The sequence below is a fragment of the Falco cherrug genome, chromosome 3, assembly GCF_023634085.1.
Source record: "Falco cherrug isolate bFalChe1 chromosome 3, bFalChe1.pri, whole genome shotgun sequence".
Lineage (NCBI taxonomy): Eukaryota > Metazoa > Chordata > Aves > Falconiformes > Falconidae > Falco > Falco cherrug.
Genome location: NC_073699.1, coordinates 55,506,313 through 55,524,413, shown reverse-complemented (window position 1 = coordinate 55,524,413; position 18,101 = coordinate 55,506,313). Strand labels below are relative to the sequence as shown.

At 46.5% G+C, this 18,101-nt stretch overlaps 1 protein-coding gene across 6 annotated transcripts in view; it reads right to left on the bottom strand.

Annotated features, from left to right (window-relative positions):
- Positions 1 to 18,101, bottom strand: part of KCTD1 (potassium channel tetramerization domain containing 1) — a 106,507-nt gene that overhangs the window by 64,195 nt on the left and 24,211 nt on the right. Inside the window, exon 1 of one of the 6 annotated variants that reach the window (XM_055705302.1) lies at positions 9,472 to 9,494. The exons of 2 other annotated variants lie outside the window; for them this stretch is intronic. Coding sequence is in view for 2 of the 4 variants with exons in the window: in XM_055705299.1 (XP_055561274.1) it covers positions 6,426 to 8,273 (1,848 nt within the window). In the remaining 2 variants the exon portion in view is untranslated. Of the gene's footprint in view, positions 1 to 6,425; positions 8,405 to 8,504; positions 8,607 to 8,930; positions 9,372 to 9,471; positions 9,495 to 18,101 lie in introns of those variants that run through there. 3 more of the 6 variants (XM_027797747.2, XM_055705301.1, XM_055705299.1) reach the window with 3 other exon arrangements.

The following is an 18,101-nucleotide window of genomic DNA, read 5'->3' as shown; positions in this document are numbered from 1 at the left end:
AAGTCTTTAGCAAGTTTGAAGGTTTTCAGATCAACTAAATAAAACTGGCTGAGTGCAAAAGCATGTGAATTTCTAAAAGCCCAGAAGAGCCATTTTTCCTTGTGGATAATCCCAAAAAAACAACCACAACAGAATTCAATCCCATGTCTTCCAATGTTACTTTTAGATCAAGGTATTATGAGACGTTTCAACCCCTTCCTCACTCCCCCCTAAAAATGCCTGGAAGAAACTTAGAAAGCATTCCCTGGAAACATGATTATATATTTTTACTATCACAACACTAATAAATCTCTTTTACATCAGATAAAATGCAGTTACCAACACTTGTCCCTTGGATAAAAAATTATCTTGCACATACATATTTGGCTACATGCCCTTAATGATTTCCTTCTGAAAAGAAGGGTGCATTTATTGCTTCAGAAACAGAAAAACAAAATAAGAAAGAGAGGACACGGGGAAAAAGATGAACAGAAGGGCTTCGAAAGTGACTGAAAATCTACAACATCGCTAATTAGGTTCCAGCTTCTAACACAATAGTGGGTGTACCATGGTATGTTATCAAGTTTATAGCCAAGGGCACAAGACAATACAACCCCACATTCAATTTAATTACAGCCTATGGCTTCTGCAGTAGTGGTGTGTTTCAAAGGGTTTAAGCACTCATTTATTTCTACACCATACATGAAATAAGGCAGCTCACTGTCATACAGACTCACCAATTAGACTGAACAGTTTCTGATCTCTTGCTCTCTAGAAGGAGAGCAGTGGGCAATGGGAAATCTTTTACAGGATAATCACAGAAGACTTTCTGTTAAAAAAAAAAAAAGCAGCTCTCTGCTGCCTTTACATTTGTGCATTTTATCTTTGATGTGCACAGAGGAATAGTACCAACATAGTCATTTCAGATTCAATAGAATTTTCTAAAGTGTCAAAATACAGCAGTGCTTCAATGATGCTGTTTTTTCCTCCCAATTGTACTAAAAAGGTCATCTTCATTTGAGTTATACAAAATGGATCGCCTCTTGCATTCTTACCGTCACCGAAGGCTGGACCAAGGAAATTTTCAGACTAGCTCACATGATGCAACCAAATGAAAGGAGTTTGATTTCTAGAAAGTAAAAATATATTGAAAATGAAAGTAATAGTGGAAGAAATCACCATCTGAAATAGTTACAAAATTTGGTACCTCCAATATATCATGCCAATGCAACTAAGAGGACCTGCAAAGACAGTATTGGACTTTAAACTTCATAACCACAATTCTAAACGTGTGTATCGAAACACCATTCTCACATCTGTAAAACACTCTCCTGAGTCACATTAAATCAATTTCCTCCCCAACAGCTGATCCAAAATGGACAAACTTCAGTCTAGGACAGAACAAGCAGTTCCCTTCATTCCTTCCAGTGCATACACTGCTCCCAAAGCTGTATACGAGATCACTAAGCTTAATCTCTGTTCTGCTTTTCTTGTACTCATCTTGGGAAACATTCACATGCCTACCAAACCTCATGTTAGTTATAAGGAACATAGCCCGGGATATCCTACTGTCTTCAAAAAAACACCCATCTCTGTTCAATGATCTTTAGAAGCACTTAGTTACAAACAACACTGACTTTTACAGAAGAGAGCAATAGCCAGGATTCATGTGTTTCGCTATGGAGATTGATAAGAAAGCTGTCTTTGGGGACCATATTTGACACCCCTGCTAACCTATCCCCTGCCTCCCGATGATTTCAAAGCAATTCTGATGACTGTCAGGTACAATAGGTCCCTTCTACAGTTAATCACTTTACACATCTCTAACTTAGCAGAAGACTAAAACCTTTCCCACTAAAAAAAAACACAAACAACCACAAAGAAACAAACAGTAGCCTCTAAGGTAGGTAGTTTCTTTAACTGTAGGTTAAAAGTTCTTTTAACCTTCACATTTTAAGATTTCAGCCTCAGTGATTCTTTTAAATAAGACACTAAGTAAATCCTGGATTTTCTCGCAGCCTGGGATAATCCATTAATCAAAGAGGATGGCACTAACTAGGCAGTAGGGCAGCCAGTACTAACCTCTGAAACTAGATCAACAGAAGTACTGTCACAAGAACTAACAAGGCACTTAGCAGTCATCAGTCTTAATAGCTACTGTACTTTAAGCCTTTAAGATAAGGATATTGCCCCATCTATTATCTGTATCGAAATAAAGCCTAGCATCCTAAAGCTGCCATCCTAAGCACCCTTCCCTGAAGCTGTCTGATGAGTTCTCCTACTCTGTATACTTGGAAAAAGTCTAGCGATGACTCTGATCAGAGTACTACAAATATTTGTACAGAACGGAAGCCCTTTTTGTGGCCATTTTATGGAAGTGCAGGATGTCCCCAGATCAAGGATCAAGTAGAAAGATTCTTATCCACCTCCAAAAACAAAGAGTAAAAAGAGCTAGAGTAACTTAATAGTTACTTTGATTTGTTCTCAGTTGTGCCTGCTGTCTACTTGTATTTGTCATGTGCTACTGTTTTGCCTCCTTTTGCAAAACCTGCAGCCAGAAGTAGATTTCTGGTTCTGGTCAAAGCAAGCCCTTCAAAGAGAGCAGAAGGCAATGAAGAGACATGTGCCAGATAAAAAGAAAACAGAAAGGGCAGCTCTGACTTTAAAGCACGAGTGAAAAAATGTTTAAGGATTCCCTGGAACAGCTAAGACAAATGCACGTGGCTCATGTTTTAATGACGGAGTGTTTGGTAGATAACAGCTGATGAAACTCTTTACAAGCAGCCCAGAGAAACCTGACTGAGTTAGAGAACCAATGTAACAGAAGCATTTTCACATGACATGCCAACTCTCCTCACTCATGGCATTTGCCAGTATTTTCCTACACCTATTTTTGGTTATTACTACTGTAGGATGTTCAGCATGTACCACATCTATAAATCTCAACAGCCACCATCACATTGTAGCATCAAAAGCTTAAACTTTAGCTATTGTTCATCTTTCAGTAACGTGAGAGACAAACAACAGCCAAATTACATCCCTCTGTCATCAGCTTGAACTGAAGTACTGCTGTCAGTAGCAGGAAAATTGCTACAGTTCAGAGCAAATAAGGACTGAAAAGAAAGTTGTGCCATGGTGGCACAGTGCTGTATGCTCTAAAATACACGCTATAAATCAGGGGTCCTCAAACTATGGCCCGCGGGCTGGATATGGCCCCCCAGGGTCCTCAATCCGGCCCCCGGTATTTACAGAACCCCCACCCCCACCCCCCGCCGGGGGTTGTGGGGGGAAACCAAGCAGCCGCAGATGGCTGCCTGCCACTGCATCCGCGCGCCGGCCCCCTGGTTAAAAAGTGTGAGGACCCCTGCTATAAATGCTGGTCTCAAGGTTGCAACCTAAAACAATAGCTGGATCAAGACAGTATGTTAAATGTACCTTTCCTTAGCTCTGGAGGAGGCTCCTACAAACCCAGTGTTGAAAAGACATCTTGCTAAAACAAAAGGCGGCAGCAACCACGACAGACAAGCATAAAACTAATATCCTCGCTCAGACTCTTTACACCTAAAGTTTGTAGCCACTGCAAATCGAAGATATCCCATTTGGTGCCCTCATTTAACCTTTTCCATACCTTGCTTAATGCTATCAATGCTATAAAAACGGGAAGGGGGGGGGGGGGGGGGAGGCGGGGGGGCATGCATGCACGTAGTATAGAGATGCTAAGAAAACCACTCATCACACTACCATTTTTTCACCAAGTTCATGAGGTCAGCAAAATCCTTCCCTGGAAGAATAATTACAAAGACAACCAATAAACGACAAACTTAGGACTTTCATGTCTTCCAGGAATCAGTAATATTTGTCAACAGCGGAATTTAGTGTCACGTTACTTGATGAGATGCATTCAGTAAAATGGCCTGGAAAGTCTTTGTTTATAATTAAGCAATAACGATTGAAGGCCAGGGCATTTCCTGGGGATTAATGACTGGCTGGGAGAGTCGATGGCTTCAGGCAATGCCTTGGGCCATTAACCCCAGCCAGTCATTAATTTCCCCAGGAAATGCCCTGAACCTCGATTAGTGTAACTATTATAAAATGTAGCTAAGGAGAGAAAGTTTAGCATTAACATTCTCCCAAGGAAATCTGTTCCACAGCCTGTATTTTTTTCGTTTTGTCACATCCCAGAAAAAGTGTGTAAGTTAAAACTGATGACAAGAATCGGCAATTAAAAAGACAAAAAAAGTAGAGAATTTTCCTTCTCCTAAAGACTTAAATTAATGAGTTTTGAAGAAAAGGCAAGATTCAACTACAAAAGTGGCTGGGCAGCTTGTTTTGCTCATTAAACTGTGAATGGCAATGAACACTTCCATGTAATTGCTGCAAAAACCTCACACTGTCTAGTATCCTTGCTGATTGCTCATTTTCTTGATACACTTAAGAAAACAGCGCATGCCTGTGTACTCTGTAATCTATTTCAGATATTTCTCCTTTTCTCCCCATAGTCCGCCACTAATGAGAATTACAGCTCCAAATGCTTCACATAGGAAGCACAGCTCTGCAACAAACAGTACAGCAGCTGGATTTCTCGTCGCCTAAGCTTTATGCAAGTGTGAAGAGATTTGTGGGCTGGGGTAGAGATCAAGGTCTCCAGCCTGGTGACTGAAGGTACCAAGACACCTCATTTAACAGGTTAAAGGCACGCATACGCCGTTACCGCTAACTGGATCAGAACTGCTCTTCCCCTTCCCATATTCGTGTGCACTGCTGCCCTAAAAGTGCTAAACTATGCCTGAAGTTTCAAAATTACTTTCAAGGTCATTAAAAGTGAGGCAAAGAGGAGTCTAGGGTTAAATACAGCGAAGAGCGCCAGCTTATACCTGAAATAATGAGCTAGAACAAAAACATTATCTGCACATAATCAAGCCTCTAAGCCATTCAGAGACACCAGATACGCACAGCAAGAGATCAAACTACAGTACTGCACTGAAGTGGTCCAAAAAAAAAAGCCCCTGCTAGAAAGGAGAGGTCACAGGTATTCTAAAGAACATAGAGGTTTATGCAGGCATTCACTGGAAGCCTCACTCTCCCTCCCCCCAATCAGCCTTCAGGCGGGTTGATTAGCTGGCAAACTCTTTGAAAGGGTCAGTCTGTCCAGAACTGGTATTTCCACTTGGGAAACAGCTCAGGCATGTCATATACCTGTGCCCGCCCAGCGCCGCGCTCTGGGGCTGACAGCCGCGATCCCTGTTATTACTTGACACAAGAATGTCAGGAGAGTTTTGTAACCGTGCAGGGCAGCCAGCAGTGAAGTTCTTGCCTGAAACGTGGTATTTTATGGGGCGCAACGCAACTGCATACGCTTCACAGACTGAGTTAGAATGACATCCAAACTTCAAGCCAATTGCAGAGGTGCAGCGAGTCTTTAATTGAAGTGATTAAGCTCCGGCGCTCAGACACCCCAAGATGAAGGTCCTGTCGGAGGGGATGGGGAGCAGGCACCAGCACTGTGCCGGCGCACAGCAGAAGGGGTCCCCAAGGCACGCATTAAGGCACAGCTCAACCGCGTTTTTGACAAGACTGCTTTACCTCAACGCAACACATCTAATGAACTTGGGCTCGTTCCACAGTTCAGCTGCACCTAAACCCGTTTAATTGTGCTCTTACTGTATATTTCGCCACTATGGTAACTAACGCAACTAAAGCCAATTTGCCTTATTAAAAAAAAAAAAAAAAAAAAAAAAAAAGAAAAAAAGAAAAAAGAAAAAAAGAAAAAAAAGAAGAGGATCACTGCCAGGAAACAGAGCAATTTTAAATAAACAAATACAAGATGAATGCAATTGCCATATTAACCCTCTTGTTAACTTCTGAAGTTTAAAATTACACCCTCATTACTAGTGTGTAATTGAGTATTCTCCCGGCTGTTTCCTGCATTTGAGGTTATTCAAATAGTTCATTAGCACATCAAGAACACCACACACACTAATGATACCTGATGCCCTTATCTACGATTTTGGCCCGTAACTCACATCGCCCGCAAAAAGATAAAGAAAAAAAGGGGGAAAGAAAGAAAAAGGAGGGAAAGAGAGAGCCTGCAGGGCAGCCATCAGTGCTGCCGCCGAGGGGGCGCATGGCAGCACCCAGGCACCTCTCGCATCTGACCCACCGGCACGCAGGCAAGCCAGTGGCCACCAGACCGGTGGCGGGGGTGGGGGGGGGTGAGGAAACTGGGGGGCGAGGAAGTTGGATAACTCGCAACAGGGCTCGTTGGGTGCCTGAACAGTGAGTCACCCCAGGAGGCACCCCGGGGCTGGCAGTGTGTATCGGTGGCCAGCCTTGGGAGCGGTGGGGAAGAAAGGAGGGGTGCAGTGGGGGCTATGTGGGACAGGGTGCAGGGGTGCCACCTGTTTGGGGTTTTTTTCTCCTTCTTTCTTTTTTCTTTTTCCAGTTACCTGTGTGGGGGAAACAATAGCAGGTGAAACTACTGTGGGTGAGGTGGTGCTTCTGTGCCCATTGGCTTCAGGGAGGAGGTGAGGCAGGGGGTCGTGTTTCACTGAGACCACCACCACGGCAGGCGCGGCAGCGTCCAGGGGCTCAGCGGGGCGGCGGCAGAATCTTTTGGGGGAGGCGGAGGGTCCGCATGCGTCACCACCGGCTGCGGCCCCCGCCGGGAACACTGCCTCGTAGAGTGCCCGCTTGGCCGGGGCCACCGCGGCCACTTCTGCCTTCACTGGCGCAGCATCACCGTCTTTGGGCAGCACATAGGGGTTGGTGGCGGGTGGCCGGGCCCGTGGTCCACCATTCAGGGCAGCAGGGGTGTAGCAGCCCCCGCCGGTGGGGTGGTGGAGGAGGTGGTGGTGGTGGTGGTGGTGAGGGGGGTGGTGGTGTGGTGGCTGTGGTCCCTCCAGCTTGGTGCCGATGCCAGCGATGCTGTTGAGGGTAGCGATGGAGACAGCGCCGATGCAGTGGTTGGTGTAGGTCTTGGAGAGCTTGGCTGCCTTGGAGAGCATCTGCATGCGGGTGCCCAGGAGGTTCTTGCCGATGGCCTTGTTCTCGTACCAGGTGATATCGCCCTCACTGCAGTGGTCCCGTGGGCGCTGGAAGAAGGCCTTGCAGAGGGGGTTGCGCTTGGAGAGGTACTTGACAAAGCTGGCATAGGGGCAGAACTCAGTCCCAGTCTCATACATGCGGGGCAGGTTCTCCTCATCGCTGCTTTCCGCCCGCTTCTTGCTCCAGGAGGACGAGCGCGACTTGTGGTAGGGCCCCAGCGCCTTGAAGTAGACAAACTTGCGCCCATCCTCATCCACGGCCAGCCCAAAGGAGTCCTCCTCCAGCTCCCGCTGGTTCTCCCGGCCCCGGGTGCAAAAGTACATGCAGGTCTCGAACCAGACCTTGTTGAGGAGCCCGAAGGGGCTCTGGGTGCTGAAGACGCTGCAGGTGTAGAGCTTGCGGAGGTCGGCGCGGGTGATGGCCTGCTTCTGCACCACCGGCCCGGCACCCTGCTCCTCCAGCTTGCGGATGACGGCGGCCAGGGTGAGGTTGGCGGCGCGGAGCTCGGGGTCCTTGGTGAGGTCGAGGGTGCGGCAGTAGGGCGGCTCGTTGAGGTAGCGGTTGAGGGAGCTGCGGATGCTGATGAGGGAGGACTTGGAGTAGAGCTGCCCGCTCTTGGAGCGCGCCTCGGCGTAGAAGGAGCGCAGGACCCGGCAGAGCGCCCCCTTGTCCATCGTCTCGAAGTCGGGGCTCTGCGCCTTCTCGCTCAGGTACTCGCGGAAGATGCGCACGGCGTAGCGGGTGGCCAGCCGCGTGTTCTCGCTCAGCCGCGCCCGCTCCGGCCGCTGCAGCAGCAGGGCCGCCTCCAGCTCCGCGTCCTCCACCGTCCCCCCGGGGCCGCCGCCGCCGCCGCCCCCCGGGGCAGCCGCCGCAGCGCCCCCCGGGGCCGCCCCGACGCCGACGCCGCTGCCGCCCGGCGTACGGCCCGGGGCGGGCGGCAGCGGCTCCGTCTCCTCCTCGCCGTCCCACTCCAGACCCATGTCCTCTTCCTCCTCCTCCTCCTCGTCCAGCAGCAGCCCCCCATCGGCTCCGTCCTCCTCCTCCTCCTCCTCCTCGTACCCCGTTATCTGCACCTCCTGGATCTCATCCTCCTCCTCGCCCTCCTCCTCCTCGCCGGCGCTGCAGTAGCGGTGCGGGCGGGGGGCGACGCCGCGGCCGGGCGGCCGGTCCCCCGCATTGTTCCCACCGCCGCCTCCGCCTCCCCCGCCGCCGCTCCACTCTCCGCCGCCGCTGCCAGGCATTCTCGCCATATTGCCGTCTCCCTGCCAGTCCTCGGGCAGGGCGCATGCGCTATATTGGACCGCAGCGCTGGAGCGCTTTTGTGTTTTAATGACCTTCAGCTACCGGGAGGCAAAGCCGGGCTCTTAAAGGGGCCGCGCTCCCAGTGGCGGCGGCGGGGAAGGGGCGGGAGGGGTTGGGATGGATGGGGAGGAGGCTGCGCCGCGCCAAGGGGGAACCGCGGGGAAGGGAGCGGTACTTACCGCGCCCGCCGTTCACCTCGGGTCCGTCCCGTCGAGCAACGGAGATGGGCGGCGGGGGTGGGGGGACCCGCCGGGCCGGGGCGGACGGCCCGGCCCGGCGGTTCCCCCCCGCCTCCGGCGCCCGTCCCGCCTCCCCATCCCCCCAAAAAACCCCAAAATAACAAGGCACTCTGTGTGCGGAGCGGCGCTCTCGGTGGCGACCGACTGCCACCAAGCAGCTGGGACAGAGGTCGGCACGCCTCGCACCTCCTGGACCCTCGCACGTCCTCATTTCACAGTAACTTACAAACAAGCATAGGAAAGAAAAAACCCCACCCAAAAAACTCGGGCTGTGCTTGTCCGGCAGCACGGCTCTACCCCGGCAGGATGCTACCGGAGCGCGGGCGGCCCCGGCTCCCGCGGCACCGCTCGTCGCCGGCCTCGCACCTTTAGCCAGGCGCCTGGATTTCGGTCGAGGGGCTCGGGAGGAGGCGGCTGCGCGGGGCTTTGCATCCGTGCGGCTCGGAGCCCGCCCGGGAAGAGCCAGTTGGTAGCCGCGGCGCTCGCTCCGCTTGCGGGAGCGCCGGCGAGGTTGGCTGCAGAGAGGGAGAAATTAGCACTCGGGGGGCTGCCGGGCGCCGCGGGCGGCCCTCTGGCTCGCTGCGGCTGCAGCCTTGAGGGCAGCTGGAAGGCCCTCGGCCCCCCGTGCCGCCGCTGCCTCCCCGGGCGCCCGGCTTCCCCCTCAGATAGCCCCTTCCGCGGCGGGGAGAAAACCGAGGGGTCTCCCGCAACCACGCCGGCGAGCACGGGGTCCGGAGCCGCCGGACCCGGCGAGGCCGCTCTGTGGGGTGTCTCGCAGAGGGGGAGCCCCCGAGGAAGCCGGCGCGGAGCCCCAGCCCTGCCCTCCGTCGGCTCCGCGCCCCCCACCCCGTGCGCGCCGCCGTACAGCCCCTGCCCGCCGCCCGGCTCTGCCCCGGGGAAGCCGTACCCAGCGGTGCCGCAGCCCACCGCCTCGCCCCTCCTTCCCGGGAAGGGCCCTTTGCCGGGATGGGCTCCGGACGGAGGGCACAAGCCCTGTCCCACCCGGGACAGGGCGAAGCAGCCGTGCCGTGCCTTGCCAGCTCCCCGCACTACACAAACCAAATACCCACAGACCTCCCCTTGCCGCCCAACCGGGCCATTTCTTTTATTTGGTACGTTGAAATAAATATTCATTACAACTACTGGCTACACCTGAAATTATCGCCTTAATTGCAGAGCTGCTGGCCGTAGTTATAACCCACATTTGCTGCTTACTCATCCGTAGGCAATAGTTCAGCGCCGGGCCCCTGCCGTTGTGGCTGCCTTGGAGGGGGCTCGGTGCCGGGCTGCCCCCCGGGGCGGACGCCGGCGGCCACGGACCGGGGGTCTGGGGCAGCCCCAGCCCCAGCCCTTGCCGTCCGGGCAAACGTGGGATCCCGGAGAAAGGATGCGCAAATTGTTCAGCAAATTAGGCCAATTCGAAACAAATAAGCACTCCGGCCAGAGAGCTTGCCACTCCCAGAAAATAATTGAAAAGAAACCCGGCACTGTTATATTGATGTAAGCCTGAAGTAATTACACGGAGGTCAAAGACGCTGCACGCACTAAAGAAGTTGTGTTCACTCTGTAGTTTGAGAGCGGATTATGTTCCCGCTCAGGTCAATGGCATATATATATTCATTCTAGATAATTTTTTCCTATGCACATAAAGAGGATATAAATAACATTTTTCCCCTGTCATACCCTATCTGCAACTTTGAAACAAAGTCTCAAAGAGCTTCCAACGAGATGGACCAGATGCTGAACCATAGCTAAAAGCAGCAAAGCCTTATTGTGGTTAAAATCCAAACGCCCCAGACAAGCTCCTTTTAGGAGTTGTAGCAACCCACCCCAGAAGACAGAGAACCGCAGAGCTTGCAGCACACACCTTCTCAACGGAGATCTTTTTTTTTTTTTTTTCCTCTTTATTGTTCCCATAAATGCTAAACATGACGTGATTGGTATTGACCTTTGAACTTGATTCTGTCTTCAGATCATAGGAGAGACGAAGCCACTTTCTTTTTTTTAAGAAGAGCTTTTCAGAGCCACATAAGTGCAAAAGGTAGTTGAACATTTGGGGTTTTTAACTTTAGAAAAGATGAACACCAGGTTGACAGCTTCTGTACTTGGATGTTCATTTAATCACCATTTCCTGATTACAGGAGGTGAACTATGTTGACAGACTTGGAGATGAATATGGAGCCCAGTATACTACTAGTAAGTATAAAGGACATAAAGAACTTGCAGTGAGGTTGGAGGGGAAAAATGTATACGAAGCATCCATATTACACACATCAATTGGAAGCACCTCAGCAGCCAGGGGGAATTCAGAGAGTAGCAAGTGAGGTGTTCAGTGTGCTGCAGGTGCCCAGAACTGGGAAGCCACCCGCTTAAGGTGTATATATACCTATATAACCTACCTGTATATATGTGTGTGTATGTGTATATATATGTATATGAAAATTAATCATATATATATATGTTAACTTACCTGCCTACATTCCTAAAGATAAGATTTAGCCTAGTCAGGTGTATTCCAGAAGTTTAAATCCTATTGTTCAGGCTCTCAAGCTAGACAAGGTAATCAAACTGCATTCCGAAACTGCCAGAGTTGCACAAGGCTGTCTAATGCAAGCTGGCATAATAACATTAAACTTACATCCACTCCACCCTCCATGTCACTAATCAAAGTTTTATCCTGCTGAGAGCTCCGTGCAGACATAGACAGCTTCTCCTCTAGGACTCAAGGTTTTTGGCTGATTCTCATATAGGTCCTGTCCACACTTGGAGAATACATTTTATTACTGCTGTCAGTAAAGAAGATGTAATACCCACAGAACACTAATGATGCACCTGCCCCACTAGGGTTGCAACCCTGGACTGGATTATCCTTCCTTCTGTATACTTGGAGATCAGTTCATACACCACAGAATAAACATTCCAGCTTAAAAACCAAACCCCAAAAACCTTCTCCATGAATCAGTTGTTTTACAATAGAGGTAATGCTTGTAACCATGTTACCAAATAATTTCAGGCCTTTCCTCACCTCTTTTTTAAGCTATTCTTCCCCCTGGCCCTTCATCTCTTTCCTGGCAAGCAGAGAGCCTGCTAGAGCTGTGCTCTTTGACAACCTGACTATTGTGCTAAAGGTCTCCACAGCCTTATTCTCCTTCAGACTAACATAGGCTACTTCTGTAGCCTCTATAAGAGGTTATTTCACTTACAGACACCTAAGCCTTCCTGGTTTGGTGTTTCTTGGTAGGTGTTTCATCATGAAGCTTCATTAGGAAGTAAACTGGAATATCCCCCAAAAGCCAAGAAGCAAAGAGAATCCACTGGGTTTCTCCCAGTTGCTCCCCAGGATCCAGTCTAGGCACCTAGAAAATATTTTTAAAAACAGTGCTTAAAACAACCTTGTTGGTTAACCCTAAGGCTGACCACATGGCATCTTTTTAAGAAAATGACATTTTCTCCATGTATACTTTTACTGTTAGTTTAAATGCAATAAACATGTTCTTAAAATGTGTTAATATGTTTTCCAAACACAAGATATTCTCGCTGTAGAAGCAGGCTATGACGAAATTGGTATGAGAAATCTATATTGACACTACAGAACTAGAAGGCAAATAACACTAGGACTCTTGGAAAATTCACTTAGGAAAAAAGCATGTCCTAGAAATCCTTCTCCCACCCAGAAACATGCAGTTTTGAGATAAGCTTTTTTAGCATTTGAGAACTGTGGCTTCAAAATGCTAATTCAATTTTAATTTTATTCCTTTACTTGTGTATATGATATTTCTAGTTGTTCCATCACTTCTTGATACTAGGGACAGCTGATGCTGACATATAATGTGCTATAATAGATTTTAAATCTCTTTTATTTTAAATTTTGCTTTTTCAAGTTAGCATCTCCTGTCTGCATGGCAATTAAATGGTTTTATATAACTCAACAGAGGAGACATTGATTTAGGAAAGTAATCCATCAGTGCTAAGTTGCAGCTCTTCTTAATGAATTTTAAAATACAAAAGCTATTTCACCTCTTAGATTGTCATATTATGAAATGTTAGCGGTAACTGCTCATATCAAAGCACCAGCTGCTATTGACAAGTTGTGAAACGTGAAGGTAGCATCAAACCAGCCCCCTCATGAAGCTCCACAGTGCCAATCGAAAGCGCATTTCCAAAGTATGCTCATACTTTTTTTCCCCACAGGTATTTGCCGTTAGTCACTTGACTGCTTTTTTTTTTTCTTTTACAAAAGCAATATTTTTGTTGCTGAGGCCATGATTTGTTTCCTGATTGCTCCTTTTTCAAAACAAACCAGAGAAAAACTGAGTCATCATCTTTGTAAGAAAGGATGCGTTTACTGCTTGGCAAATTAAAAGTCAAGACTTCAGGAATTATCATTATTTTCAGAGTCAAGCAGCTGGAGCATTTTTGCTTCCAAAAATATAGAAGAGCTATGTTGTCAGACAGCTTGGAGAGAGACAGGTAATAAATTGCATTGCACTGCATAAAGATTTCAAGGGTCTTTTAAAATGTGCTGGAGGTAAGTTGCCAGGAGATATATTAATGTTTTATTTAGCTGTGTTTCAGTTTATGTTTGTTTTTGCTTCTGTGGTGATGAGGGCACTTGAAACAAATTGGCTGGTCCGGGTGGCACAGCAGTAGCTGGTTATAGTTGCTGTAGCAGTTGTCGTCATTTCTATGAACTACTGACACTGAGCAACCTGGCATGTTAATTGCGTAACATTTATCCTGTGTGGAGAGAAAGAGCTCTTTCCATCCAGGCTGACAATTTAAGTTAGTTTTTAGTCCTTTTCAGCTGGGTCCATAAATTCTACATGGAGGGGAGGGAAATTTAGAAGGACCAATCCAGTAACTCAAGAAGGGAACCTCCAAAGAGAGATCCCTGTGAAACCACAAAGCCCTGTTTATAGGTGGTGTAGGTCTGTGTAAGTACAAGTTTTCACTTTATACAGTGTTTTTAGTACTACGAAATACTTAATTACTACATAAATTAATGCTGTATTGGATATGTAGTTCTTGAAATCCTACTTTTTGTCCATAATCCTCCTATAAAACTTTATTTTGAACTAAAAGTTCAGGCTGGAAGTCACACTGGCCTGGAAGAAGTTTAGAAATGCAGGGAGGTGTGAGTGTTATATGACAACAGGGTCTGGCTGAGAAGGCTCCTTAAACATTCCTTTAAGAAAAAAGCAAGAAAAAAACCGGAGTTCTTACAATTTAATGAAAATGTAATGTAATGAGATTCTGAAGAAATGCACTTTCCACCTTGTTTCTGTTCTGCATGATTTTATCGTTTGCTTTTTCTGTCCCCACTGCGTGACCTGAAGCTTCTGTGTTGCCATGAGGTATGCTGAGCGCCCATTGCTGTGTAGAGCCAGAGGTAGGGCTTTACACCACGCACAACTTACTCACACCAGGCTTTTCTCAGAGCTGGGGGTCCTTAAGGGATAGGGCAACAGCTGGCCTTCAGTGCAGCCTGCAAAAGGAATCTTCCACTGACCATCGGCTAGTGGCTTTAAAGCCTCTTTATACCATGAATTCACTGTCAATATACTTTTGTTTTGACTTAGTGACTGAAATAAACTGATTATTCCCCTTTTCCACCAGTATTATGTCTGTGTCATAGTGAATTTGGAAATTCCTTTTCAGGTATTTATGTAGCAAAACCCCCAGTACCAATGGTCTGTCTACTTGGATTTTCTTTTCTCAATTGAGTTATCTCAGCTGGGTTGACACAAACCCAGTTTAAGCAACTTTAAAACTGAGTGAGTTCAAACGAAGCCCACAGAGGGTGTAACCATACTGTTAAAACAGTGTCAGAGCCCTTCTCTGGCTGTCACCCAGACCCACCTTTCTGTTGCTGAAGCAGTACTTAAAATTAAACACAACTCTCTTAATTTTTGTACGCCTCCCCTTCATTCTCCCTCCATTTTCTTTCATATGAAGTTTGCAAATCTGACCTGTGCAATTTTTGCACCTATTTTCTTTTCAAACATTATCTGGTCATGATGTTTTCTGGCCCTAGTAATAGAATGCCACATTCCCTTCTCTATGTGTGAGATGCTAAAGCATCTTTAGTTATCCCTTGAGATCTGAACACACAGAAACCGTCTAAATGAGATCTGCATCACAGGTTACACTCACTTGTAAAGCAGCATTTGAGTAGAAGGGAATAAATTCATAGGTCATATGGAAGAAGAGTACAGGGATAAAAAGGTATAGCACGTTTACTGCCAGCCCCTGTCACATCCTTTATCAGAGAGTGATTTGATTCATAGCAAGAAAAAAGTGGTAGAACATGTGGTAGAATATTAATAGATAAAGAAAATTTGCATACTGATTTTTATTTGACCGGTCCTTTATGCAAAAGGCCTCTCATAAACTAAATGTTGCTAGTGTATGGGATTTCAGGTAAAAATTGTGGGGAAATCTTCAGGATATTGTCAGGACTTTCATTTGAGGTTTAAAGCCAGAGGCCATGAAGTAAAAGAGACCTGAAAGGTCTCTTTGCAGTTTGCACCTGTATTTTAAGTTATAGACAGTAAAGCCTGGAGAAGTAGAAAAACCTGAAATGGTTCAGAGTTAAGATAAAGAAAACTTACACAGTTTAGTGAAAGACTGGATGCATTGGATGTACCTCTTGTTTTTTCAGTAGCAGCTAATACTAAAACAGATGAAAAATACCTTCTAACAGTTTGTAAGCATCAGTATATTGTTAGAGTTTGGCATTTAAAAAAACCTCTTCTACAACTGTTAAGAATGCTTAAGTGCAAAATTTTTTGTCCATCCCCGAGTTGTACTTTGCTTTGAATAGCCTTGCCTTTTCCCATCCATGAAAGATTAAGCTGGGCTTCATTCAATGTTTCCTTATTTGAAGATCAAGGCTAAAATTCAGTTTCTTTTCACAGAACTAAAGGTGTCATCAAATAAAGAAAAATCATTTTAAAGCCCTCAGAGCCAACACTTTGCACATTCATGGACTGAATTATTTAATTACAAGCAGGTAGTTATTTGCTAATAAAGACCCTGGGTTTTAGGATCAATGAGCCCTGTTAAAATAAACAAGAAAAACCCTGTAAGTTCTTCTTTTGCCTTGGACAAAACAAGGTCACATTTGCAATTTGCAGTGCACAGTCTCTCCATCAGCAATCTTGGCAAAGGTTTATCAAGTTATTCTGAATGATATCCTCCAAGTTATGAGTGTGTCACTTGGCCTGTTAATGACCCGTCCCTACAGTTTACTCTGCTGTTTACCTGTGTATTCTCTGACTCGCTCTTGCTGACTGGTGTCAAAGGAAAAAAAGCAGTTTATAAAATCAAAGCTTCAGTGTGGAAGGATATAAAGTGTGAAATCCAGACCCATTGCTTTCTTTCTGGCTTTAGTGATCATAGAAACCTGCTGTAGGGCAGGACTAATCTGCCAGAAAATTATTATTGAGCCCTGGTAACTCAGATATATGTGCAGACTTGAAAATGCTGTTCTTTGTGCCAACTCCAGGTCCTCCAAGAACCTCACATGGTATCCTTCACCTGGCTCAGAAATATGCTGCATTCCACCGGAAAGAGGAGGAAGTTTGTTAATTCCCAGGCAGCTGTGAACAATTTAATCTCTTTCCAAACAGCCCAGCATCCTATTCCAATTGTCAAGTTTTGGGGGGGTTGGACAGACTGAAGAGCAGGTGAGAGACAATAGGGCCTTTATTTCAAGGTCATTCCTATGGATTTGGCCTTGATAGCAACACCCTGATAACAGGGTTGCCAATTCTCACAGCCTCATGATACTCAGTGCGTTTGGAGTTTCCTCCTCCATATGCTGGAAATGGAGGGGTTGGAAATGAGTGTTTGGAAGACAAATTTGAAACCTTGAATTACTGCTCTGTAAAAACCTGGAAATCAGGTGGAGAACCACAGTTTTGTAATTTTAGGAAGAAGAAATCCCTGTGATTTTTAAGATAGACTTCTTATTCTGAAGATGGTGGTTGGCACTCCTGGGATTTCCCAGAAAAAACTTGTCTATGAGCGCTGAGCTGGTAACTTTCTGGATGAGTCTCTAAATTACTGACTTCTTTTCCTCTCAAGATTTCTTTATCAAAAAAATCACCATCCAAATCTTATGCAAGCCAGTTTTTCCACCTCTTTGGCAATAAGTTTAGAAGAGTCAAAGAACCACTAGGAACTGCTGCAAGAAATTCATATGCTGATTTCTTCGAGTTCTCAGAACCAATAATTCCAAATATTAGAAGGTCTCTGCATTCGAAAACTGTTGTATAGGTATTTAAGCCAGATGTGCCTTTAAACATGCTTGCACCTGATGTGGTTTCCATGGGAGCAGCTTGGTGCTTAGCCATTTGCAAACATGGCTGCTTAGGTAGATAATTAAATTAGAGTTAGTGAACACAGTGTTCTCCTGAAAACCTGACCTTTGGTCTTTCTGGCACACTGGTAGAAGAGTGAAGGAAAATACATCCTTTCTGTGCTTTACATCTTCTGTACCACATTTTTTTCCCTCTAAAACTAGCTAGATGTGACTTTCAGGATCCTTCTGCTGAAAGCTCCCACTATTTCACTGCATTTGCAGCAGTTCTGCCCAACTCTAGATACAGCATTTAATCATTTTAGCTCTATTTTCACTGAAGTTCCCAAATTTTAAAGCTTTACTTTTGTTCGGCAAGATATATTGGGCTTGGCTTACACTAAAATGTTTAGCAATGTTCTCTAAAGTTCCATCAGAAAGTACTGGTGTTTAAGTACTGAGGAATCTCAGTCATATGTAAAGTGGAGAGGCAGGATTGCAGGAGCTTTGTGAAGCTAAAGGGATCGAAGTATCTGGATTAACTTGTAATGTTTTTGGGACAGGCACTGTATTTGAAAGGAAGTTCTAGATTCAATTTGTTAACCCATCACTTCAAATGAGCTCGTCAGATCCCAAACAGGGAGGGACAGGATTTTGTCTTCTGAATACCAGTTTGGCCACTAGTGCCTGCACTAATTAGGGCCAGGTAGAGAGAACCTCACATGCTGCTGAATAAACTAGAAAAATCCTGGTGTCCCACTGAGGTCAGCAGCACTAATTAGCACTCATGGACAGGAAATCTGCTTGAACCTGCCTGCTGTGCTTCCTGGCTTTGGCCACATCCAAAACCTCATGGGAAAATGATTCTGGTGCTATATCAGGCAGAAACACATGATGGGATGCTCATGGGCTAACCTGTCCACCCAGGATTTTTATAATCATTCTCACCTACTGGCATAGCTGAAATATTGTTGTACAGAGAGTACAAGCCCAGAGGCTTTTTGGCCACCCAAAAGAACAAGATTGCCCCTTGCAGGGGTATCTCTCTGCCGGTTCTTAAGCAATGTGAGGTCCAAGAAGCCTGGTACTATTTTGGGAAGTCATGTTGTGAATTTCAGGTCTCAGCAGCAGTACTAGTAACACACAAAAGCTACAAAACCACCTACATATTGAGGACGTCTGTCAGGTCCTCATTTCTTCATGTTTTCCGGCAATGAACACTGAGCTTTCATGAA